At 33.7% G+C, this 26301-nt stretch overlaps 1 protein-coding gene across 1 annotated transcript in view; it reads left to right on the top strand.

Annotated features, from left to right (window-relative positions):
• Window positions 1–26301, top strand: part of dve (SATB1_N and homeodomain domain-containing protein dve) — a 37941-nt gene that overhangs the window by 1880 nt on the left and 9760 nt on the right. Inside the window, exon 2 of the mRNA XM_076405838.1 lies at window positions 5589–5754. Within this exon, the coding sequence (XP_076261953.1) occupies window positions 5589–5754 (166 nt within the window). The remainder of the gene's footprint in view (window positions 1–5588; window positions 5755–26301) is intronic.

Genomic DNA, 26301 nt, shown 5'->3' on the forward strand with positions numbered 1-26301 from the left:
CATACGAATTGATACAGTGAAACTAATTATCGATTAAATATATTTCATTAACAGCTTATTGAACAGATTTCGGTTCTGTCACACTAATACCCAATGACAAATAGAATAAGGAAATGTTTTATTTTAAATTTAATCTGGATGTAGTTTAAATACCACTGATTTTTGAAATTTTTTACTCACTGGTGTGTCTTTCTCTTTCTATCTATCTGTACACTTCCGATTACAAGTATATCACAACTTAAAAATACATAAATGACATTTAATACTAACCTCGGATATATCACCAATATTTAAAATTTTGTTAAGGTCTTTTAAAGTAGAGATCCATTAGATTTATATTACACTTCGTAATTTCTGTCAAACCAATGTCATAACAAACAGCAAAAATGAAGTGTTTCCTTAACTTTAATTAGAATGTATTTGAAATAATTTTGCACGAATTAATATGTATGGCTGTTTCTGTCTTTTAATATCTACTCGTTTAAAAGAACCAAAAAACTGTAGATGAGATTTCAAAACATTCCCTGAAAATATAATTTCTGCCAGACTAAGATCAGAATTTTATTTGAGTGTAGCTGAAACAATGTTACAATTATTAATACATATTTCTCTCAAAAAAGTGTAAATAAAGTATCAACCCAACTCTACAGATCAGTTAAAATGTAGTTTCTGTCAAACTAGGGTCAGAAGACAAACAGATGTTTATTTGAAATTAATTAGATTGTAGCTGAAATGATTTAGTACTGATTAATAAATATTTTTCTTTGTATACTACCCATTAAAAGTACCAAAAAAAAATGAAATTGAGATTGTAAACCAACCCATAGTAAAAATATAATTTATGTTAAAATAATGCCAGAAAACCAACAGATGCTTACTTAAAAATAATTAGATTGTAGTTGAAATACTTTAGTATTGATTAATAAATATTTCTCTTTGTATACTACCGATCAAAAGTACCGAAAAAAAAATATAAATGAGATTGTAACCAACCCAGAGTAAAAATATAATTTCTGTCAAACTAATGACGTAAAACAAATAGACGTTTACTTAAAATTAATTAGATTGTAGTTGAAATAATTTAGTACTGATTAATAAATATTACTCTTTGTATACTACCCATTCAAAGTACCGAAAAAAATGTAAATGAGATTTTAAACCAACCCATAATAGAAATATAATTTCTGTCAAGCTAAAGACGGAAAATAAACAGACGTTTACTTAAAATTAATTAGTTTGTAGTTTAAATAATTTAGTACTGATTAACAAATATTTCTCTTTGTATACTACCGATTAAAAGTACCGAAAAAAAATGTAAATGAGATTTTAAACCAACCTATTGTAGAAATATAATTTCTGTCAAACTAATGCCAGAAAACAAACAGATGTTTACTTAAAATTAATTAGATTGTAGTTGAAATAATTTCGAACTGATTAATAAATATTTCCCTTTATATACTACCGATTTAAAATACGGAAAAAATGTAAATGAGATTTCATACTAACCGGACTTTTTGGATAACCCCTTCGATCAGTCAAATTAATAAACAGACAGCCTAAATAACAAAAATAATACTAAAACTGCAGTCGTATGTGGTGTTGTTAACTTTTTGCTGTAGAAATTGGTTAAATGTAAATGAGGAATTATTATACGTTGGATTAAAATGATGTAAATTTGTGATTACCGTATACGTTGTATAAAGCTAGAGGATAAATAAATTATTTGTAAAATATGAAAAATTAGCCGGTATGATGGTAACGAAGTTTTTTTTACATATATGCATTTACGTTTTAAACAATACAATTATTGCCATATTTCAATTTGTCGGGTAAATTTTGTAATTCTGGTTAAAATATGCACCGATGCAAAGGTCGTGTTTTCGAATTCGTTAATAAATGTGGATAAAAATAGATAAACACGATAAATGAAAACGGATCATTGTATAATTAAAGTGAAAAAAAAGAAGCAACGAGCACTCGGAACCCGAATCCCAGATCTACAGAAATCAGAATAACACATTTGCTAGCCAGTATTTGTACGTAATAAATATTAATCTTAGTTAAAATATGATTATAGATAAGCAAAAATGGTGGCAACAACAGTAGCTGTTAGGGATTAGTGTACGGAGAGAAAATCCTAAGAACAACTTTTCAAAGCTTAACCGTACGAGATGCGCAAATAGATTAAAATCGCTATCACGATTATATAACATATTCGGGCTGGCTACGTCCGACATTTATAATACCATTGCATTAGAGACAAAAATCAGCATTTGAAATATTAAAATTACTGAACATCCCTCCTCATTTAATAATTGTTAAAACAAATATTGCATTTCAATGAACTCTTAATAATTTTGATTTTGTGTAATCGCTGATTTTTCATTATGATATTATAATATTTAGTATAGATTTTGATAGTGAATTAATAAAATATATTTAAAATATATATGGAATATAAAATTATTTACGTAATTAAAAATCCATTTTAAAATATAAAATTATTATTAATATTTGGTCAGTGATAATGGATTACCGTTTACTTTTTATCTCTGTACGGATTTCGATGTTAAATTTTAATATATATATTCACTTCAAAAATGGATGTTTCGCTCTGTGGAAATGTAAAAATCGCGAAGCTATAGGAATGTTATTTATTATAAAATCTGGTTAATATAGCCGAAATTTAACTGTATATATATATATGTGCCCATGTAATAATGTGTGATATCGGGCTTGCGGAAATGGTCGTAATCCCACACTCACAGGAAGCAGAATACGAACTACGGATAATCCTGATATATTATTTATTTTATTTTGCCGACCCATCACATTTAATATTATTGCTGTTATGTTGGACGTATTTATAATGACGTGGAACTGAACAACGAAGAATACCTGCACTCTAAAAAGTGTTTATCTCAATTATCTTTTTTTTTTAATCCAACTTAATATTACTCGCTTGCGTGTATTTTAATCAGATATACATATATATATATATATATATATATTAGTGACAAAGCGAATTTTCAATAAATTCGATGGTTTTGACGTTTCTCTACATAAAATAACAGTTTTGCACTTAATATTATTGACACTTTTGACATTCATTACTTTTGTTATTTGAATTTGATTCTTTTGACTTCAAGATTTGAATTGTCAGTTTTGGTTTCAATGATTTAAAAGTGGTGATTTTGATGTCAGTGACAATGACAGTGGTGTATAGGACCAAAAAGTTCGAAGACAATGAAATTGCAAGACTTATTGCACGAGAACCGAGTTGATGAATCAAATATTTCCGGATGTTTATATGATGTAATAATGGGAAAGATGTCAGGTAACAAGAGTAGAAAGTCGTGTGCTGTCCAGGAGAAGTATCTACATCGGAGGGAGACTGAATATCCATGACCATAAGGTGTTGAGTGTATTAAAACCAAGCAAATTAATATGCTTTGTTCCTTTCTCTTCAGTCTACAATTAATGTATTATATATTTAACGACTGGCTTTCCATGAAGGTCTTTTCCGGTGTTGTGTTTTCCTGTCGATATTTTCATTTATTCTTTGACTGTGGGGATTCCTAGGTCTCCATGCAGATATTCAGGTGCTTTCACAGCATCACACAATACCTTGTTCTGAAATATTTACCTTTCTATCCCACACAGCGTATACATAGTCCGTCCAATTCAACAGGCAATCATGTCACAGATGACGTCGAATATATTACCAATTGTACTTTGTTAAAATATAAAATTCGTTTTAAACTCGGAGCGAATTTTTCCATCTCATTCTAATGGGTCAGACATGTTCGATTTGAGTTGACACTGGCGGGCCATGTTGCCAAATGTCTCCAAAATTCTTCAAAACATCAGTGATTATAATTAGAACTAGATTAAACCAAAACTTATATTTGATGTGGCAACATTGCGACGTGCCGACATCATAAATTTTAATGAGGTACATCGGATGTTGATAATAAATAGATAATCAAGTTTTATTATTGTTCTTAGTATCTTAAAGGTTTTCTGGGCTATTATTTTAGCATTTATTTGGTTATTAAATTGAGTACGATATATTGTAGATTTAGTAGCTGAAGATACTCTATGCTTACCTCGAGGTGAACCCTACACCTTCCAGAAGAAACCTTCAAGTTTCCCAACGAATAATTTTATTTCTTCTTTGACCGTATAGATTCGTAGGTCTTGATGAAAGATTCAGTATCAAGACTTTTTCTTCGGGATACTTTTTCTGCATTATGCAATACCTTGTTTTCAAATATTTTAAGGCAATTAATGTTTTCAATTTCAATTAGATTGAATACCGACGATTTTTTTGGTTCAGGTTTATTCTCGTTTCCTTTTTTTAAATTTTTTGGTGTAACATGTGATATTTGAACAATTTTAAACGATAGAACTTAATCAACCTAATGGTGAGGGTCAAACCAAAGAGTTTTTCAATTGAGATGGGTCGGTATTGGCATCCTGTGGCGGCATAAAGTTTTCTTTATTATTCAGTCATTGAAATAAAATAAACAATGGCCAATGACACGGTTAAGCAACAATTTTAAATGATAAAACTTAATCAAGATTATGTGAAGATGCTATCAGAGTTAAACCAAAGGGTTTTTCAATTGAGATGGGTCTATATTGACAGCCTGTGGCGGCATAAAGTTTTGCTTATTATTCAGTCATTGATATAAAATAAACAATGGCATATTACACGGTTAAGTAACAATTTTAAATGATAAAACTTGAACAAGATTATGTGAGGATGCTTTAATTGAGATAGCTCGATATTGGTAGCCTGTGGTGGCATACTGTTTTGTTTATTATTCTGGTGGTTAATCTGAGTTAGCGTTTGTGATTCTTATTATATTTTCGCGTAAGGTTAATAGAATCGTTTAAATGACGCAATAGAGAAATGTTGCCCAAAAACGAAAAGATTCTACGTGTTTTGTATGTGTTAAACTCGATGAGAAGATAAGGCAAACCGTATATTTGTAAAAATATTATCTCCGGTATTGTAATTGTGCCGGTGTTGGCATTTATTTTATCCCTGGAAAAAGCTTTATTAAAGTTACTTAATTAACCTGCCAAACAAAAGGTATAATAAACGTTGTTTGCTTTTACATTATACAGAAAACCTAATCTCGAGAAGTATACGGACAAAACGACTGTAGGAAAGATTATTTTTATAAACGCAAGTACGACAGAGTTGCTCTTGATCAGCTTAGTTAATAATTTCAAAGCCTAAGAATACTCGGGGCTTAAAAATCGAGCACACGAATGCTTGTTATATGGGGATTAAAGGAATTATGAGTCATGCAGATCTTCTTATATCTGGCAGGTCGCTTTACGTTCGTATCGAATAAAAAGGGGGGAATTTGAAGAAAGGGTTACCCTAAACCTCGCGTTTCTGTCTGCTCGTCGCCGGCATCTCGTTTGAACAAATCTTAGAACGGTGCCGCGCATTACCGTGTCTACAATCTGGGTTAAGTGGGGTCAAACTGCTTAATATGAACGTCAGAAAATCGTACGATTTGCCATTCGGTTCAGTCACACGATTAACGGACATTTTTTTAACGTTCCAGAGTCAAGCCCTAGCCCTCACCAGAAACAATAAGACTCCCCCGTCTTTATTAACTGGACGCACTAGCCGAGATTCAGCTGAACGACCCTCCACCCCCCAACCGGTCCTCTCTTCCACCCCTTTAGAAAATACCGTCTCACCACAGTCAATTAAGGAAGAATCAACAGGTAAGTAAGTCTATAGTGGACATATGTTACGCGTACGGGCCTACTACACGCACGAAGAGTTTCTTAAATAACATTTAATTCCTTATGATGACGAATGTGATTCTCAGAAAATGGGAAAAATAACATTAGATAAAAAGAAATTGGAATAATTGCCTTTTTATCTATACAATCGCTTTTATTACTAACAATTTATTTGTTCGGATGCTATCATGGTCAAACTAAGGGGTTTTTCAATGGAGATGGGTCGATATTGGCAGCCTGTGGCGGCATAATATTTTGTTTACTATTCAGTCATTGATTTAAAATAAACAATGGCAAATTACACGGTTAAGCAACAATTTTAAATGATAAAACTTAATCAAGATGATGTGAGGATGCTATCAGGGTCAAACCAAAGGGTTTTTCAATTGAGATGGGTCGATATTGGCAGCCTGTGGCGGCATAAAGTTTTGTTTATTATTCAGTCATTGATATAAAATAAACAATGGCAAGTTACACGGTTTAGCAACAATTTTAAATGATAAAACTTAATCAAGATGATGTGAGGATGCTATCAGGGTCAAACCAAAGGGTTGTTCAATTGAGATTGATCGATATTGACAGCCTAAGACGGCATAAACTTTTGCTTATTATTCAGTCATTCATATAATATAAACAATGGCAAGTTACACGGTTAAGCAACAATTTTAAACGATAAAACTTGGTCAAGATGATGTGAGGATTCTATCAGGGTCAAACCAAAGGGTTTTTCAATTTAAATGGGTCAATATTAACAGCCTGTAGTGGCATAAAGTTTTGTTTATCAAATAAGCATGACAAGTTAGACAGTTGAGCAACAAGTTTATCGTTAAAAGTTGATCAACATGATGTGGTAACTTTTTTTTTTGTTGAGTTTTCTGTCTTGTTAGTCACAGGTCTACACTAACAAGTTGCAATCGACCTTTGCTCTTAGAGAAGTATTCCAAACTAGAGGCATGAATTTTAGGTTTTTTTTAAGTGAAACGGAAAAAAGCAAACAATATTTTTACTATCCTTTTTTACCAGGTATTTATTAATGTTTAAAGAATATATAAAAGGAAAAAAACAAAAAGTTATAACGTTGGTGATAAAATGTTGATATGATTGCAATTTTTCCAATTGCGACTGAGTACCTTTTTTTGATATTTACGATTTTTTTAAGAATACTAAAAAGCCACATTTCGTTACATACATGGTTTTACTTGATACTATAGAAGAATGTGTAGAAAAGTCTCACACCAAATTTGAAATAAATCGGCTTAGTAGAACAGGAGATAGCATGTCAAAAGTCTTGAAGGAAGTAGTTTCGATAAAAATAGATAATTAAAATAAATATATCTCCGGGAATAATTTAAATTTTCATAATAAGGGTATATTCTTGAATGGTTAAGGAAGAAAAATATTTAAAAAAAACGTTTTTTTTTCAAATTTATATACCATAAAGTTGCTTTAAAGCCCACATAACCCAGGTCATAACTCCAATTTACCAGATATATGGGGCAGAATCATTGAAAATTGGATCACTTTGGCCTTGCAGCATTGTGACAAGCCGTTGAGGATATTTGACCGACTTTGCATTCCCTAAATTGCCCTTTTCAAACAAAAGAATCTTTTCGACCCGTCCTTATTGAAAATCCCTATATAATCTAGTAAAAAGCCAATAAACGTCATCAATATTTATGACATCAGCAGGTCGCAATGTTGCTCTAATTATTATCATTAATGTTTTGAAGAATTTTGAAGATATTTGGCAACATGGCCCATCACTAACAATCCAAATCGAATTTTAGACTGATTACATGTTCCGACGCATCAGCAGTTTTCTATCTCTTTTTAACTAAGATAAAATGAGAAAGAAAATCAGTTCAAAGTTTAAGACGAATTTTATATACATTTTTTATAAACTGTAATTGGCAATATATTGGACCTCATCCATGACGTGTATTAGCTGTTTAATTGGACGGGTTATGTATTCAAGGTAATTTCCGTTCATATGTTTCATATACAAACAATAATATCATCTGTAAATAGTTAGTAAAGACATCATTTTCCTATTAATGATTTTCTTAAAATCACAACAAATATTTAAAAGCTCTCTGGGGATTTTTATATTTTATAATGTTTATTTAAAATATCTTGACTTTGGTAAAAGTAACGGAATATTTAGTATTTAGAGATATTTAAATTGCGAATAATCTGTTTTCTTTTGTTTCCTTTTCAAATGTTTTCGGTAATTAAGAATCCAATAAATATAAGAAGTAGCATTTGTTTTGTTTTGTTTTTCATAGCGTATTTTAGTTCTCACTGTACCCAGTTTATTGTGGACGGTTGTGTTTGTTAACTAATTTTTTAAATATTGTTCCATATTTTTTTACTTGCTATTTACTAAAAATATATGGTAAAAGTAAAGATTTTCATGGCGTGACGTCAAGTCTATGTAAATTAACCTCAAACATTAAGAGCCAAGGCACCAAAATCGTTTATTTTGAGTGCCAATTATGTCTTATGAAGTGTATAAGTGGTGTAGTCAATACGTCAATAAAAACTTGTATACCCCCAACACGACAAAACAATGCAAATTAAATGACTTCATTGAAATGTTGTAGCATGTTTGCAGTCTTTTTGTGAAGCTATTCAATTCATTCACTTCATCGTATATAACTTGGTACAGGCTGCTTCATTTTACTCTGATTTCCATTGCGTTTAATCTTGCGGATATTAGGTTAGGTAGAGGAAGTACGGTAGCGCTGTGGAAGTGGTACTGTTAGAAGGGGGTAAAGAAAAGAAAAGTGAGCGAGATGTCGTCGTGGTGGTCTTTTATAGCCGGGAACCGCAAGGTACTAATGCACCGGCGTTGCCAACATTTGAACTTGCTGTAGGTGAATGCGTGGTGGCCTAAAGGGTCCTAGTGGTCGCTACAAACTCTTAGTTTAGCTTGCACCCACTAGCTGCATAGATTTGTTTTCGTCTGTTTCATTAATAACTTTTCTCGTTCATTTGCACTCTCATTGTTTATTTTCTTTTTTAGCCTTGAATATTTTTTATAACACGCCGTGAATATTGTGCCTTTGTGGTTTGGTTCCCATAACATATAGATAAAATATTGCCTTTTGAAGGGAAAATACAGTTGAAGCAAAAACTAGGCTTGATGCCGAATTTCCGGGCGCTGCCCCAGGAAAATCAAACATCAAGTATTGGTATGCTAAGTTTAGACATGGTGAAATAAGCACCGAAGACGGTGAACGCCCAAAAGAAGTTGTTACCGACGAAAACATTAAAAAAATCCACAAAATCATTTTGAATGGCCGTAAATTGAAACTGAATGAAAAGCAGACACTGTAAAGATATCAACTAAACATGTACATCATATCATTCACGAAGATTTTGGTATGAGAAAGCTCTGTGCAAAGTGGGTGCCGCGCGAAATCAATTTTGACCAAAAACAAAAACGAGTTGATGATTCGGAGCAGTGTTTGAAGATGATCAAGCGTAATAAACCCGAGTTTTTTCATCGACATGTGACAATGGATGAAACATGGCTCCATCATTTCACTCCGAAGTCTAATCGACAGTCATCCGAGTGGACTGCATACAACGAACCGGCTCCAAAGCGTGGGAAAACGCAAAGTCGGCTGGCAAGGTTATGGCGTTTGTATTTGGCCAAAAATCCATGAATTGATCTTCGAATTGCTTCCTCATCCACCGTATTCTCCAGATCTGCCCCCCAGCAACTACTTCCTGTTCTCAGATCTCAAAAAAATGCTCACTGGAAAGAAATTTTCGTCGAATGAAGAGGTAATCGACGAAACTGAGGCCTATTTTGAAGGACAAATCGTACTGCAAAAATAATATCAAAAAGTTGGAGGGTCGTTATAATCAGTGTATCACCCTTGAAGGGAATTATGTTGAATAAAAAAAAGTAATTTTGCCAAAAAATGTTTTTTTACTATGGTAGGCCGGATACTTTTCAATTGACCTGTTAAATATTGTTGTTCTATCCTGTAGAGCGGAGATTAAGCGTAGTGAGTTTAACAGGTTTTTAGTTGTAACCAGACCGACCGAAAATACCGTGCGACCCTAAAATATCGAAGGATTAGCGGACCGTCTGATCCGTAATCTCGGCTTAGCGTAGTCAAGGCGACTTGTGTGTAGTTCTTAGTTCTTATAACAGAGGAAAGAATCATAAGGGATTTGATACGACCTTGATCTTTTGAGGCATTGTTATATCCGCCGCTGATACTTGATCCGATACGTAATACGTTTATTTTCGTAAAAATACTCGCCCGATCTAAAAAAAAAACGGATGTTACGAATCGACGAATTATATTCGGGTTAAATTTTTCTATGGCTAATGCTCTCAGCGTTAATCCGTTGCAAGGTTTAATCTCTAGATTCCTATCTCAAAGCAGACAGAGTAGAAGAGAGAGGCCGTGGCCCCTTTAATCCCCTGCTTTCTCTAATTCCGTACCTTCAAAGCCTAATCCAGCTTTAACTGGCCTACCAATGCGTTCTGGATCGCTTCCCGTTTCCGTTAAATACATTTCGAGACGTAATCACGTCCTCACAACATGTCAACGATAACTGATCAATTTTAAACTTTGCTATTTCTTATCGAGATAATCACTATTTTTGAAAAAAGTAATATACCGGCGTATTTACCGATTTACTATAAGTATTGGACCTGTAAATCAGCTTTAAAGGTTTTTTTTTTAAATTTGAAGCTTTATTATCAAAAATTTACGGATTCTATCTCGAAAGAACAAAGTATCTTTTGAGGCTATCGCAGAATCGACCCATTTTTGGTGTCTTCATAAAAAGTGAAGCGCTGCTCAGACAATCCACGACCCATATATCGGAACCACTAGTGATCAGAAGGAGTAAAGTCTGGATAGTACGGCGCTTCCCATTTTAATGTTCCCTAATTTGTTTTATGTTTTAATGGAAATGAAGTTAATTTACTTTCATACTCATTAATCAACCAAAAGATGAAATTTAGAATTATGTCAACGATTTGTTTATAGTGAGTGTATTTACGATTGTCTAAACATTTCTCTATGACCTCGTTAAAATAAATCTAATGTCTAACGCTTCTTAGAGTCCTGGAAACTTTGAAGCTTTATTGAAGTCAAGGTCTTGTCCTTCTTTTTCTCATCTTTTAGAAAATTTACAGATCCTATCTCGAAAGGGCGATGTATTTTTTGAGGTTATCTACGAATCGACGCAGACAGGTCACGACATATGTCGGGACAACTAGTAATCAGAAGGAGCAAGGTCTGGAGAATACGGCGCTTCCCATTTTAATGTCCCCTAATATGTTTTATGTTTTAAATGATAATGAAGAAAATGTACTTTTAGACTCATTAGTCAACCTAAACATTGAAATGCTTTTAGAATTCTTTATGATTATCTAAAAATGTATCTATGACCTCGTTAGAAATCCACCTTTCTTTTTGAGGATTCCTCATGGTACGTCAATCAAAAACCGTCTAATATCTGGCCCGACAAAAACACCTTTGCTTCTTAGAGTCCTGGAAACTTTGAAGCTCTACTGAAGTGAAGGTATTGTCCTTCTTTTTCTCATCTTTTAGGCAATGTACGGATTCCATCTCGAAAGGACTATTTATCTTTTGAAGCTATCCAAGAATCGATCCATCATTTTTTGTGTCTTCATAAGGAGTGAAGCGCTGCTCAGACGGTTGACGACTCATATGTCGGAGCAAGTAGTAATCAGAAGGAACAAGATCTGCAGAGTACGGAGCTACCTATTTTATTGTTTCCAAGTATGTTTTCAGCGGTTTTGCAACATGTGGTCCAACGTTATCATGCTAAAGAATAACATTGTTGTGTCTTTGCTCGTATTCTGGTCGTTTTTCGCACAGCGCTCGGCTCAAACGCATCAGTTGTGGTCAATAGCGATCCCCAATGATGGTTTCATCGAAAAATGCCCCCAAATCCTAGTCGTTTGGCTGTCCAAAACGCTCTTTTTCTTCGGTGTCAAAATCACCACTTTTAAAAGGTCGATATCAGTATTCGCATGTTGAAATTGATGGAGCATGGTTGACGTCTTTTATTAATACTTCAAAATGAAGTTGGTTACAAATTTACTCGATGCAAATTAATACGCAGTAACATCATCTGTTTTAAATCCTTTAAAATTAACTTATATGCCTGATAATTTGTATAATATAGAACTAATAATATGGGTAAATAATTCTGCTGTTGAATCATAGTACCGATAAGTAATGGTACTAAGTATCAATACCAGACAATGAAAGTGATAGTCAATAACAATGACGGACAGTGATAACATACAACAGATTATAGCGATAGCAATCATAAATATGTTAGGATGAAGTATGACATGTGCACATGGTACCAAAGGAAAGTAACAGGCGTTTTACCACCTTCTACCCTAACACCAACAATAACGGACATGCAATCAGATCAACGGAAGAAGACGCACAAGATCCTGCCATTAGGACTAATAGACCTCGCTAGGGCGAAGTCAAAATCTCAAACAAATAATTAAGCAACACTCTTGCTGTTGTGCACGTACTTCTCCTAACTCCGACTAACATATGATGAACGTACAATGCACACAAGGGAAAAAGCCAAAGGCAAACACACTAGATTCACCACCACCAAGAGCCAGCAGGAACCACTTTCAATGGCGTTTATATATGTTTAAAATTATCAATAATTCATAACTTTGCATTAGTTACTTTGACCACTTTGGCATCTATTTATTTCTTATGAAATAGATATAGTTTATACTTCATAATTGCAACCATAAAACTATTATCTTTCATTTACAGCAATTTAAAAATTGTGGGAAAGATATGAATAGATAGAATCACTAGATAAATAAATATAAAATAATAAATGAAATGAAATTAGAAATAAAAAACTGGAATACTCTATGAACAAACTCACCATTTGTTTTTACAAAGAATTAAAAATACCAAAACAAAAGAAAAAATAAAGACCTTCGCTAAATTTGGTTCTCAATGAATGTATGCATACAATAAAAACGTCAATTACCAAACTAAATTGACATGTTATTAATTTTATTTAGCTAACCAATTATGTACTGCATCTTAATCCCTTGCCTACATTCCGAGTTTGAACTGGGTTTTCATACTGATAAGTCTTGAACTTCATTATTTTGTGTAGAAAAAGTCATTAAAAATCATTGAATTTAACAATTATGATATGTTAGGTTGTTTAATAATTGTTAACATTGATTTGAACTTTACACAGGGCAAGATCTGGGCGATACGGTGAATGCTACTCTTGACAATAGAAAGTTCACCTCTTGATGAATTTTTTTCTTCAGATGGAAAACCCAAAATAAAATATATGTTTAGAATGTTTTACGGCTTATATGGCTTCATTCAATACATATTAAAAGAGATACGCTAGTTTAAAGCTATCTTATAGGAAATATCGAAACTACTCTATCCCCCACCACCCATGCCCGAGAAAAAAGATAATTGTAACTTGATATCGTTAATATTTAATGAATCCTGGATTAAAGTCTAAGCTACTCATGTGCGTTATCAGTCATATACAGGAGGACACGCTCTAGCGCGATACCCCTTTGTCAGTAGAAGGGATATGGTTAAAGGAACTATCTGTTCAAAATTAGAAATCCGATTTCATCATATTTATATTGCCAATAGTAATATTCGTAGACGATTGCTTTCATATTTTATATATGTATGCGTCAATTTTAATTAAGTAAATATTGTTGTTCGTTCAATCAGAGTTCGTGTTTTTTTTTCTACTGAAATGACATTATTATTGCATGTCAAATAATTCATCATTAAAGAGCTCAAGTAGACGAAAACATCTCATTGGATAAAAATGATTTTATCTGATTTTTTTGATGACTCTTCCTCAGTATTCCCTTCTGGAATAGATAAATAAATATATATATGTCGTCGATATGTGACAATGGATGAAACATGGCTCCATCATTTCACTCTGAAGTCCAATCGACAGTTATATGAGGGTCTCTATAATCACCCTTGAAGGGAATTATGTTGAATAAAAAAACTCATTTTGCCAAAAAAATGTGTTTTACTATGGTAGACCGGGGACTTGTCAATTCACCTGTTAGTAACTTTATTTCATGTTTTAAGGCGAAATCTTGGAGTACTTCGTATATTTATTTGATTTCGAGCTCATCGTGCAGCTCTTCGTTGGTTACGTAGTAATATACATTGGTAATTAATCGCAGAACTTTGTTTTGGCCTGCGTTGGATTACTACTTGGTTTAATCTCCTGCGTGTTGTCCAGTAATTGTATTGCTTTCACATTACTGTGATTTAACAGGTCAATTGAAAAGTCATATACATTAGTATTTAATCGCAAAACTTTGTTTTGGCCTGCGTTGGATTACTACTTGGTTTAATATTTTAGTGCAACCCCATATTTGCACCCCATAGTTCTAAATTGGTTTTATGATTGACTGATAAACCAATTTCTTTGATTTTAGGTCAAGTTGTAAATATATTCCGGCTAACCAGTATAGTTGGTTGACTTTCCAAGTCTAATCTGCTCTGGTTTTTGTCTAACATGATGTTTCCAATTTAACCTACCATCGAGAAGTATACCGAGGTATTTTGGTAATTTGAGGATTCGAGCATCCTTCAAGTGATATAATTAGGTTTTTGTCATTTCGACGAAACTCAAAATTTCTACAACCTTATGCAGATATATCTATGCAAAAATGTGCTAAAGTCATTAAATTGAAATATCCACCCTACTCGTCAGATTTAGCTTCCCCTGACTTGTGGCTAAACCCAAAAAATATATGAATATTATATTAAATAATAATTTATAAACTAAACAAAAATCGTGTTTTCTTATTAAGCGACTAAACTTATTGAACAATCAATTTACACACGTATAATATGTGATTTTGTAGAAACCTTACTTATTTTACGGTAACTTAAAACTTGATTTATTCATTCTAGCGTTTTTTTTTTGCATATTATAATCTAAACCAAATTCGAATTAATTAAGAGACAGAGAGGGCATTTGAGGGTTTCCAGTTAAAGCAACATCCTGAAACATCAATCTGAAGACCCAGACTAGCCGATCAAAGAATAATTAAGTCTTCGCCAATGCGATACTTTGCTTTGCATTCCTTTTTACCCGTAACTTTCTTATTAATTTATATGGCTTGTTACCTAAAAATCCGCTTACTTTAAGACGTTCTTTTGTTTCTTTTTCCTTCGAAATAAGAATCTGTCGAAAGACAAATTTTATATAAAGTGGACGACTCTATGAGTCCTTTAATCGTTAAAGGTCTTCGTTAGTTAACAGTCAACTGATTTTTAAAAGAGAAACGCGTGAAACCGGCAGAAGTTTAACGAACGTGCCCGGTACAGAAAAACCACCTCGATATCGGCAAATCCTTAACGACGACAGTGCGTGCCTGTTTGTCGAATTGTTCTTTCATCTTTTCTTTGATGGTCTAGACAAACAGTTCGCGATCTTTACTCCAGTAGTAGAGGTAGAGGAGGATTTGGTTCGATAGCACCAGTCGGCAATCCCATAAAACCCCTTTATTAGAACACGTGCGAAATTCCATCTTGTCTAGTAAGTTCGGTTACAGGCTGGCATCAGCTTGCATTCATGAGTATTTTACAGTTCAAGAGATTAAAGTATAATATCTGATTAAATAATTCATTCAATATCTAGTTTCAATATTTCAATACAATGTTTTAGAGGTGGCGGTTGTACTGTCAAAGGGATAATATTTTCTAAGAGTCTAGTCATAGGATCTCTTGACATGCGCCCTAAAATGATTAATTTCAGTCACGTTGTCAGTCCTTGGTAATTATATGTAACAGGTCAATTGAAGAGTCCCCGGCCTACCATAGTAAAACACATTTTTTTCGCAAAATTAGTTTTTTTATTCAACCTAATTCCCTTCAAGAGTGATACTCTGATTATAGCGACCCTCCAACTTTTCGATACCATTTTTGAAGTACGATTTGTCCTTTGCTTCAAAATAGGCCTAAGTTTCGGCTATCACCCCTTCATTCGACGAAAATGTCTTCCCAGCGGGCATTCTTTTGAGATCTGAGAACAGGAAATAGTCGCTGGGGCCAGATATGGAGAATACGGTGGATGAGGAAGCAATTCGAAGTCCAATTCGTTGATTTTTACCATCGTTAGTTACCATCGTACCACTACGCCTAAACTTAGCATAGCAATCTTTGTTGGTTAATTTTCCTGGGGCAGTGTCCGGAAACTCGACATCAAACCAAGTTTTTGCCTCAACTGTATTTTTTCCCTTCAAAAAGCAATATTTTATCAATACACGACAACTAAAAGTTGCTTCACTCAAAATGCTATAGTTCACAAACTAATGATCCGACAGCTGTCAAATTTATACACGCATATTTTGAGAGTTAGCGCTAACTAAAAATCATGTATTTAATTCTAGTGGCGCCATCTATGTGTCAGGCCGGGGACTTTTCAATTGAACTGTTATATTTAAAGAATATATATTCTTTTATTTAAAACTTAATCCCTTTAAATCTAAGTTAAGTTGGTACAAGCGTCATCTTCTACAATATATTAAATATAATACCAAGAGCTTTTTATAAAAATATTTAATTTTAGAATAATTTGTATTATATAAAAAACAACAAAATGTACGGTAAGAAATCTAATTTATTTTTACTTTCTGTATAAATACATGTATAGTCCATTCAAAGTTTTTCTTGTACATACGTCATCAAGGTGTTTAATATATTGCCGGCTGTAATTTGTAAATTCGTTTCAGAATCAGACAATATTTTCCTTCTCATTTTATTCTAGTTAAAAAGAGACACAATGTTGTGTGATTATTTCGAATACGTAAACGAATGAGCCTGTCAAAGTTGTCCGGTTGTCAGACATACGTAAAATTCTTGAAAACGTTAGTGATAAGAGGTTATAACTATTTCCTATTAACTATTGGTGCTGTATCATTAACTGTAGTTTTTAAATGTACTATGCTAAAATAAATTATATTTAATAACATTTTTGTTCAATTATTTTGTTTAGATTAGAATTTTGTTGTATGTCAAAGCTAAACTCGGAGTTGATGCGGCAACATTGCGACGTTTTGATGTCACAAATTTAAATGACGTATGTACAAAATAACTTTGAACAGACTATATATCTGCGGTTACATATTCACAATAGGATATATTAATGAGGAGTTTTAAATGCTTCTGGTCCTTTAATATAATCTCATAATAGTTATCAATAGAAATATCGATAGTTGTAAATGAGGTTATCGAACTTTTAGGTGTAAATTCAAATATCGATATTAAAAACCGAGGAGACTATCGAACTTTTGTTTTGGGATTTCTCCTCCCCAGTCATCAAGTGAATCTTACGTGAATTATAGGGTTGGAGTGAAGACATATCCATGTTGCTAGAAATAAGTATCAAAATGTTTTGTTCGCCAATATATCGATATTTTTCCGCATTTTTCTTCAATGATAACGTCGCAGAATAAGACGAGAACAGCCGAAGTTTACCGAACGCAGGTTGGTCGTCACTATGAGTAGCCACTATTAATATTTGAGGTGTTTTGTAAACTGCTAAGTGATTAATATAATTTAATAAAATTATTAGCAAATTTAGGATGGTTTTATCAACTTTTTCATACATTTATCAATAGAAATATCGATAGTTGTAAATGAGGTTATCGAACTTTTAGGTGTAAATTCAAATATCGGTATTAAAAACCGAGGATACTATCGAACTTTTGTTTTAGAATTTCTCCTCCCCAGTCATCAAGTGAATCTTACGTGAATTATAGGGTTGGAATGAAGACATATCCATGTTGTTAGAAATAAGTATCAAAATGTTTTGTTCGCCAATATATCGATATTTTTCCGCATTTTTCTTCAATGATAACGTCGCAGAATAAGACGAGAACTGCCGAAGTTTACCGAACGCAGGTTGGTCGTCACTATGAGTAGCCACTATTAATATTTGAGGTGTTTTGTAAACTGCTAAGTGATTAATATAATTTAATTAAATTATTAGCAAATTTAGGATGGTTTTGTCAACTTTTTCATACATATTTTATTGATAATGCATCGCAATTATGCACGCTAAATAAAAATGTTAATAAACTGGTATAAACTTCAATGAAGTAAAAGCAACGAGATTCAGGAAAGTAGGTCCATTCGGTAATACTGTAACTGTTGCCAAACAAGGCCAAAGCGTCTTAAGAGCACAGCTTATTTCTATCCATTTTCTTATTAGCTTAAAACTTGTTAGTCCTAAGTTTTAATTCTCACAACTTATAAAGAGTTGACAGTCGGTAACAATGTGGCTCTCATACAGTTAAAAGGCGTTTGAACCCGCAATTCTGTTTACTACAGACCGTACTTCATCTCTGTTCTCGCTAATACGATTTCATGTTAGATTTGTGATGCGGATTAAAATGCTCGAGTTCTTAAGATTTGAAAATCTTAAGACCTACACAGGCCGACCCCAAATTTAGATGGCGGAAAATGAGATGCATCCGAAGCGCTATTATAACGTTTTCGCTAAAATAATTTATTAATCAATATTGTGTTAGGTGTTTGCGTCTGTTCTGATCATTTTTTCTACGTTAATTGAGAAACATTCGCACAATATATTTTAAACAACATTATTTTCATCGTTATCTACGACTTTTTACTTTTTAACATATTTCTGTCATCGATCGATTAATTTTCGCACTTCTTCAGCAATTTTTAAATGTGTGCCATGTCAATAGGCGCTATGTCTGGTGAGTACGCTGGGCATGGATAAATATATATATATATATATATATATATATATATATATATATATATATATATATATATATATATATATATATATATGTGTGTGTATGTGTCTAAACCAAACGATGGTCGGTTACTGAATCATTGGAAATACCCTTCCATAATATCCCAGATAATCGTCTCGGGGTTGCCAGCTATTCGTTATCGGGTTCTAGTTGGCGCTGCTGGCACCCCGCCCGTGTTCAACAATTATATTTCTGGATATTTTGTAGACCATTATTCCACGATGTAAAATTCGACATGCCTCAATGTCTCTACAAGATATTTTTGATTTCAACTGGTTGATTTAATATACGTAATATTAAAAGATTAAAGGTAATATAAAAACGTGCTGTCTTTAACTGATTAAGCTAAATTGAACTTGATATCAATAACACGAATGTATTCATCTAACCTCGTAGATATTTGCTGACTTAGCCCTTTCATGGGATATGGTATGTTTTACATTATATAGTGTGTATTAAGTTACAGTATTATATTGAATCATAAAAATAACACGATGACATACATTATTTATTGTTGTGTGTATATTAAGATAAAATGCTACATTTTGGAGAACCAACAGGTAATTATCAGTTAAATAGAACTACAGAACAGCTACACAATGAACGTCTTCGGCCTAATAGATTGACACCAGAGGCATTCATTTAAGTACAAAGGTGAACCCATTGTCCATTCCTCTAATGATATATGTTCGTTCGTTTATTTTACCGACGGACAGGTTCCTCCTGCAAAATTGACCCTGCAAAAATAAAAGGACAGATAAATACAACTCGATGTCCTCTATGTGAGCGTATGTCATCAAAATCACACCTTGTTGAACATATAGAGCTATTTCACTATTCACTCATTTGTTAAGGTTGGGATTCCAATTTTGGTAAAAATGTTCCTACTTCTGAATTTGTGTATATTCTTCTCATCAGAAATTCTTAAGAGCAAGAATATCTTACAGACCAATTTGGTTACATGTTCGGACGCATCGGACTTCATCCTGTCTCTTTTTAAATATACTAATTCTAATTAGCAAAATGAGAAAGAAAAAGGCTCTGAGTTTAAAAGGTTTTATAAACTGAATATGGCAACGACGATGTTAATGACGTGCATTAACTGTTTTATTGGAAGGACTATATGACAGGTATTTAATTTAATTTAATTTAATTATTTTTAAACTGGCGTAATTCTGCTTTGCTCTAAATACGCTGGGATATCCCAGAGACAAGAGCCTAATTCTGGAGAATCATCGGATTTGAATTTGCAACGTTGCCAGTTATTGAAAATTGTACGTACATTTGAGGAGTATAATAAATTTAATGGGGAAATTAATTAAATTATCTTGAATTGACAAATTAGCCTAATATTTTCGTTAAGACTCATGTTACATTTTTTTGGTAACATTTATCGATATTTAAACATTACAATAACAAACCAAAGTCATAGTACAGTTCAGTACAGTTATATACCTGTACTGTTCAGCTACAATCAGAACGTACAAGCACCAATAGCATTAAATAATATTATCATTCCATATAGCAACAACGCTAAATATCTCGGAATGAATCTTGATGCAAAACTTCGCTGGAAGGAACATATAAAGAAGAAAAGAAAAGAACTGGAATTGAAATATAGGAAAATTTATTGGCTAATTGGAAGAAAATTACACAATTATACATATAGTACGTAATAAATAGCTATTATACAAGCAAATACTGAAACCTATTTGGACATAGGGAGTTCAATTATGGAGATGTTCAGCAAAGAGTAACATAAACAAAATACAAATTTTTCAAAACAAGGTCCTACATCGAGACCTTCAGATACCCACAGTCAACCAAGAAATCAAGAGAATTGTAATGGGGCATGAGGAAAGACTCCATTCTCATGAGAATATTGAAGTATTGCAACTTTTGTATACTACCAGAGCAGGGCACAGACTCAAAAGAATCAAACCATTTGATCTTGTGTAGTGTTGTGTAGTGAGGTGCATATAGTAGAAAATACAGCAGTGACATGTATAAACATTATTTCATCAGAAACTGAAATAGGGCCGATGGGACCTTTTAGTTATATTCCTACATGTAACTTATCATAAAGGCAAATTGTAGGTGAGTCGGAAACGACTAGTAACAATGTAATAATTAAATAATAACTTTAAAAAATGTACAACAAGTTACATTTAACGAATGGGTTAGTTTTTGGAATGTTTTGACGAAATGTATGTGATCGATAAATAATAGTGGATTAAAGGGATCCTCGGTAGAATCTATAAGCAACTATAACAACAGTAAAGTGGAAGTGGCATGAAGACGACAACGGAAAGTCCCGACATCAACTAATAAACCCACACGAGGAATTAGATTCGCTGGCCTGCCCTGTCTATGCTAATCTTGTTAGGTTAAGAAGGTTTCTGCATATTACGGAGCTTTAGCGTAAGGCGGCGGGGGTACGGTGGGGAGGTGGGGTTTTCGGGAGCTTCTCGGGATTAGTTGAGAGCTTAGAGCGCACGGCCTGCCAAACAAAGGCCTCTGAGGTATTGTAAGTCGACAGACTTATTTTCCTTTTATTAAGACCCGTTCGGACGGTCTTACGATGCAGATGCTGCGGCCCGCGTTCTGACTCCGCTCTCTCTCTCTCTCTCTCTCTCGCGCGCGCCACGGCAAATCTGAGGGATCCGGACCAAGACCTAATCCCACGGCTCACCGCGCGCTCCATAGTCCACTAGCCGCTAATCCCAGCTGCTTTAATCCAGGCCGGCTGACCATCGTCTTAACTGGGGGCTCATATTGCCCTCCGGGTCTTTGTTCTTCTCGCCTAATCGATACTGCAACCTTATAAATAATAAGACCTACTATAATAACTGTTCGTCTTATCACAGCTTTCCTTTATTCCACCCCTATATTCAAGATCCTCGGTATTTTATTATTTTTTTATTAATTACTTATTAATTTACAAATTAATTAATTACTGCTGTTCTGTTGTACTTGCATTAATACACGAGCAAGGCGAGTACGGGATTAATACATCAGTATGTATTTCCGAAATTAAAATAAAACTAAACCACTTAAACAAAAATTAAACATACACTTATACACTAAACAAATTCGAGTGGTTTAGTGCGCTTTAATTTTCTGATATCCTGCGTCTTGTCCAGTAGCTGTATTAACAGGTCAATTCAAAAGTTCCCGGCCTGACATATAGATGGCGCTACTAGAATTAAATCTGTAGGAATGTTCGTCTGGTCGGTCGGTCGAAATGTGTGGCTGTCGATGCGATTGTTTGTCCGTTCACTCACTACTATTTTTGGAAGGAATTTGCACAAGAACTAAAAACACTGATTGAAAAAATACTGGTTTATTGGGATATTAAACGATACATGTGGTCGACGGGAGAATTGACAGGATGTTAGGTTAAGGTAAAGGAAGAACGTTAGTGCTGTGGAAGTGGTACTGTTAGAAGGGGGTAGTGAAACGAAAAGAAAGCGTGTCGTCGTCGTGGTGGTCTTTTATAGCCGTGAACCGCATGGTACCAATCCACCGGCAATGCCAACCTTTAAACTTGCTGTACATGAATGCGTGGTGGCCTAAAGAGTCATATTTTTTTAGTTAGCCCTAAGCCTTAAAAGATGCGTGTATAAATTTGACAGCTGTCGGATCATTACTTTGTGAATTATAGCATTTTAAGTGAAGCAACTTTTGCTGATGCCGAGTTTTCGGACACTCCATCAGGAACATCAACCATCAAGGATTGGTATGCTAAGTTTAGACATGGTGAAATGAGCACCGAAGTCGGCGAACGCAGTGGACGCCCAAAAGAGGTTGTTACTCACGAAAACATTTAAAAAATGTTTTCGTGAGTAACAATGAGTTTTTGCGTCGATATGTGATAATGGATGAAACATGCCTCCATCATTTCACTCCGAAGTCCAACCGACAGTCATCCGAGTGGAGTGCACACGATGAACCTGCTCCAACGCGTGGGAAAACGCAACAGTCGGCTGGTAAGGTTATGGCGTCTGTATTTTGGGATAGGCATGGAATAATTTTCATTGATTAGCTTGGAAAAGGAAGGATCATCAACAGCGAGTATTACATAGCGTTATTGGACCGTTTGAAGGACGAAATCGCCGAAAAATAACAATTAATTTAATGAAAAATTAAGTGCTGCTTCACCAAGATAATGCACCGTGTCACGAGTCAGTGAAAACGATGGCAAAAATCCATGAATTGGGCTTCGAATTGCTTCCTTATTCACTGTATTCTCCCAGCGACTATTTCCTGTTCTAGGTTCTCAGAAGAATGTTCGTTGGGAAGAAAATTTTCGTCGAATGAAGAGGTGGTCGCCGAAACTAAGGCCTATTTTGAAGCAAAGAACAAATCGTACTACAAAAACGGTATCGAAAAGTTGGAGTGTAGCTATAATCAGTGTATTACCCTTGAAAGGAATTATGTTGAATAAAAAAAATTTGCCAAACAATGTGTTTCACTATGGTAGGCCGGGGACTTTTCAATTGACCTGTTATCGATGATTCGATCACTGTCAGTGATGGAAAATTATCAAAATACACGCATAAATCACCTACTATATAACAAATTACATTATCTATGAAAAAAAATCTAAGTAGGCTTTTCCAGTAATTTATCTGAACCCTATTTTTTAACTTAAAAAAAATTAATGGGACAATGACAAGAAAATATGTACAAAATATAAAACCCCCAGCAACAGAACTGGATGTATAAGAATGAGCGGCGGTCTGAGTAGATCCAGATCAAGACAAATCGTATTCTTTTCTAATACCTGGACAAAAGATCGTCGTTCTGTATATTATCCGTAGAGGAATTAAAGAAATAAGACTCGATCCTCTGCTTACCTTGGAGCAAGAGAAAAAAAGCTGGGGCGGCTTTGGATTTTTATTACGGGGACGCCATCAATTTTTAAGACAAATTCGAATAGATGAACATCAATTTTTAATTTAAATGGATTATTATTAACGGACAGGATTGGTCTCGGTAAAATGCACTTTGAGTCTTTGTCGTTTGAAATAAAATTATATCTATTTTAAATCAGGCTAATCGACCGGCCTAGCCACATATTCAGTGACGCAAATTTGTTTTTTTTTGCATTCAATTGTAATTAACATAAACAAGTGATACCTATTAACAGCTAACAATTTAGAAACTAGTTTCATTAAATGCGATCCAATTATACTATGTTAGGTGTTAGATTATTTTTTCCTAATGATAGATATTATTATAATGATATATACAGTCAGTTCACAGGTTGATCAAGAAAGTTCTGATCTACGACGAATCTAGAGTTTTATGTTTTTCAATATGATATTACTTTTTATGAACCTGCGTGAAGTTTCATGTACACTTATAAGGTCAGCAGAGGATTTGTACAATAGAAATAATATATAGTATATTCAAAGTTATTTTCCACATACATCATCTAAATTTGTGACGTCAAAACGTCGCAATGTTACCGAATCAACTCTAAGTTTTAGTTAAGTTTGGCTTTGACATACAACAAAATTCTAGCCGGTTTGGTGGCGCAGTGGTAAAGGCGATGGGACGGTCCTCCTACTGTTGCGACAGCCGCGGGTTCGAATCCTGCTAGGGCATGATCGTAAATTTATGTTTGTGATTGATTAAAATTTGTGAATGTTCTAGGCAAGAGTGTAAAATCCGACAAGGAAAATTATCCCAGTCACGCCAGTAACCAGGCTGGGTAAGACCGGATGTCTTCTGGGATAATTTCTAAAGTTGGTCACTCGCTAGTCGGTAGGCTTAATGCTGAGGACCGTGGTTCGGAGCCAAATTTAAACTTTAGGCCCAATCCAGATAAACCCATAGTTGGTAAAAGGAGACTTTAAAATATATATAAAAAAAAACAAAATTCTAATCTAATTAAAATAATTAAACAAAAATATTGTCATCAAATATAATTTATAACATTATAGTATATATAAAAACTAGACTTAATTATACAGTCACAATAGTTTATACGTTAGAGTTATCACCTCTTATCACTATTGCTTTCAAGAATTTTGCGTACGTCTGCAAACCGGACGACTTTGACTGGCTCATTCCTTTACGTGTTCGAACTAATCAGACAGCATTATGTCTCATTTTAACTAGAATAAAATGAGAAGGAAAATATTGTCTAATTCTAAAACAAAATTACTAGCGGCAGGTAATACATTAAACATCTTGATCACGTATGTACAAAAAAAAATAAATAGACTATAATTTAGTTTTTGAAAGGTGCTTGCCGTTATTCTGATCATTTAAATCGTAATCAGAAGGAGCCATGTCTGGTGAGTAACTATTTGCAACTCTTGCAACGTATTAACCGGGCATTGTCAAGCAAGAGTCTATTACTAAATATTTCTGGCCTTTTTTACAACTGCACATCATCGCAATTTGTCGAACTGACGTCAATAGATATTCTACTGTAACATTTTCATTCATTTGAAGCACCATCTGTACGGACGGACTTTATGGAAATGATTTATCGCTTCAGTTTTCGATGTGAATGGTTCTTCTGGACTAACTCATGCCTTTTTTGGGTCACAAAATCTTTCACGTCGTTTATAAACATCTGGAGATAGTTTGATTCATCAAACGCTAAGCTATATGAATGTCCTTTAAGAGTTTTCGTCAAATAAGTCTTGAAAATCATTGTATACACTGAATAACTCAATAGTACAAAATGGAAAACAGTTATCTTACGTAATAAATGTCAAAACCAAATAATTTAACAGTTAGGTTAGGTTGTTTAATATTGATATTTCGCATTTTCACCAATACGTAAACCCCTGATCAAGATACATGCAAGCATATAATATAAAAATGTATACAGATTCTTAACTTTTAATCAGCTTTCAAACATTTTATTTCAAATGGAAGATTTAATTTATTTATTACGTTAAATTTTCTTTTCTTCTTATTATTATTTTTTTGACATTCATCTAAGTGACTTTGATGATTTTAGTCAGAGTCCTACTCTGTCTTTTGATCTTTCCGATATCAATAAGTTCTACCAGTTTTCTGGGCGTCTATTTTTTAATTTTTATTTAATTTTTATAAACAGTTTGAAAATAAAGTTACTTCATTATTATGTATGTGACTTGAATCAGCTACGATAATCCTGAGTCAAACCAAGAAACCAAATAGTCGTGTGTGACTATTGACAGTTTTTGAGGAGTAAAGTAAAGTTATAAAGTAAAGTAAGAGTTAAAGTTGGTCGAAAATTGTCTTAAAACCGGTAAAGCAAAAAAAAATAGCTGAATGTAAGAATCACTAGGAAAATAAGCAGAACAGGAAACACTACATGGGGAACCTAAAATCGTAAATCTTCTTATCTAACGACAAAACTTATTGAACAAATTTAGTTAGAAACAATTCTCGCACAACTTTTACTCAAACCTACCGAAAAACGTAAACATTCAATCTATTAAGATCATCATTAATTACTTTTCTGTCTCAGGGCCGTAAATTGATCATACATTTTGACAATGAAGAATTAAAATGTGGTTGGGCAATGAGGAGATAAACCTAAAGTCATTTGAGAACTTACCATAACAATTCCCTCACAGGGGTGTGGCGAATATCAACGTCGATCTTACATTAAGGGGATATTTTAGGTATTTTTTTCAAGTGAAATAAAAATCACCATA

This window comes from Rhynchophorus ferrugineus, unplaced genomic scaffold, assembly GCF_030347505.1.
Source record: "Rhynchophorus ferrugineus isolate W39M unplaced genomic scaffold, kcgeb_rfMv2 rfM5, whole genome shotgun sequence".
In the NCBI taxonomy this organism is placed as follows: Eukaryota; Metazoa; Arthropoda; class Insecta; order Coleoptera; family Curculionidae; genus Rhynchophorus; species Rhynchophorus ferrugineus.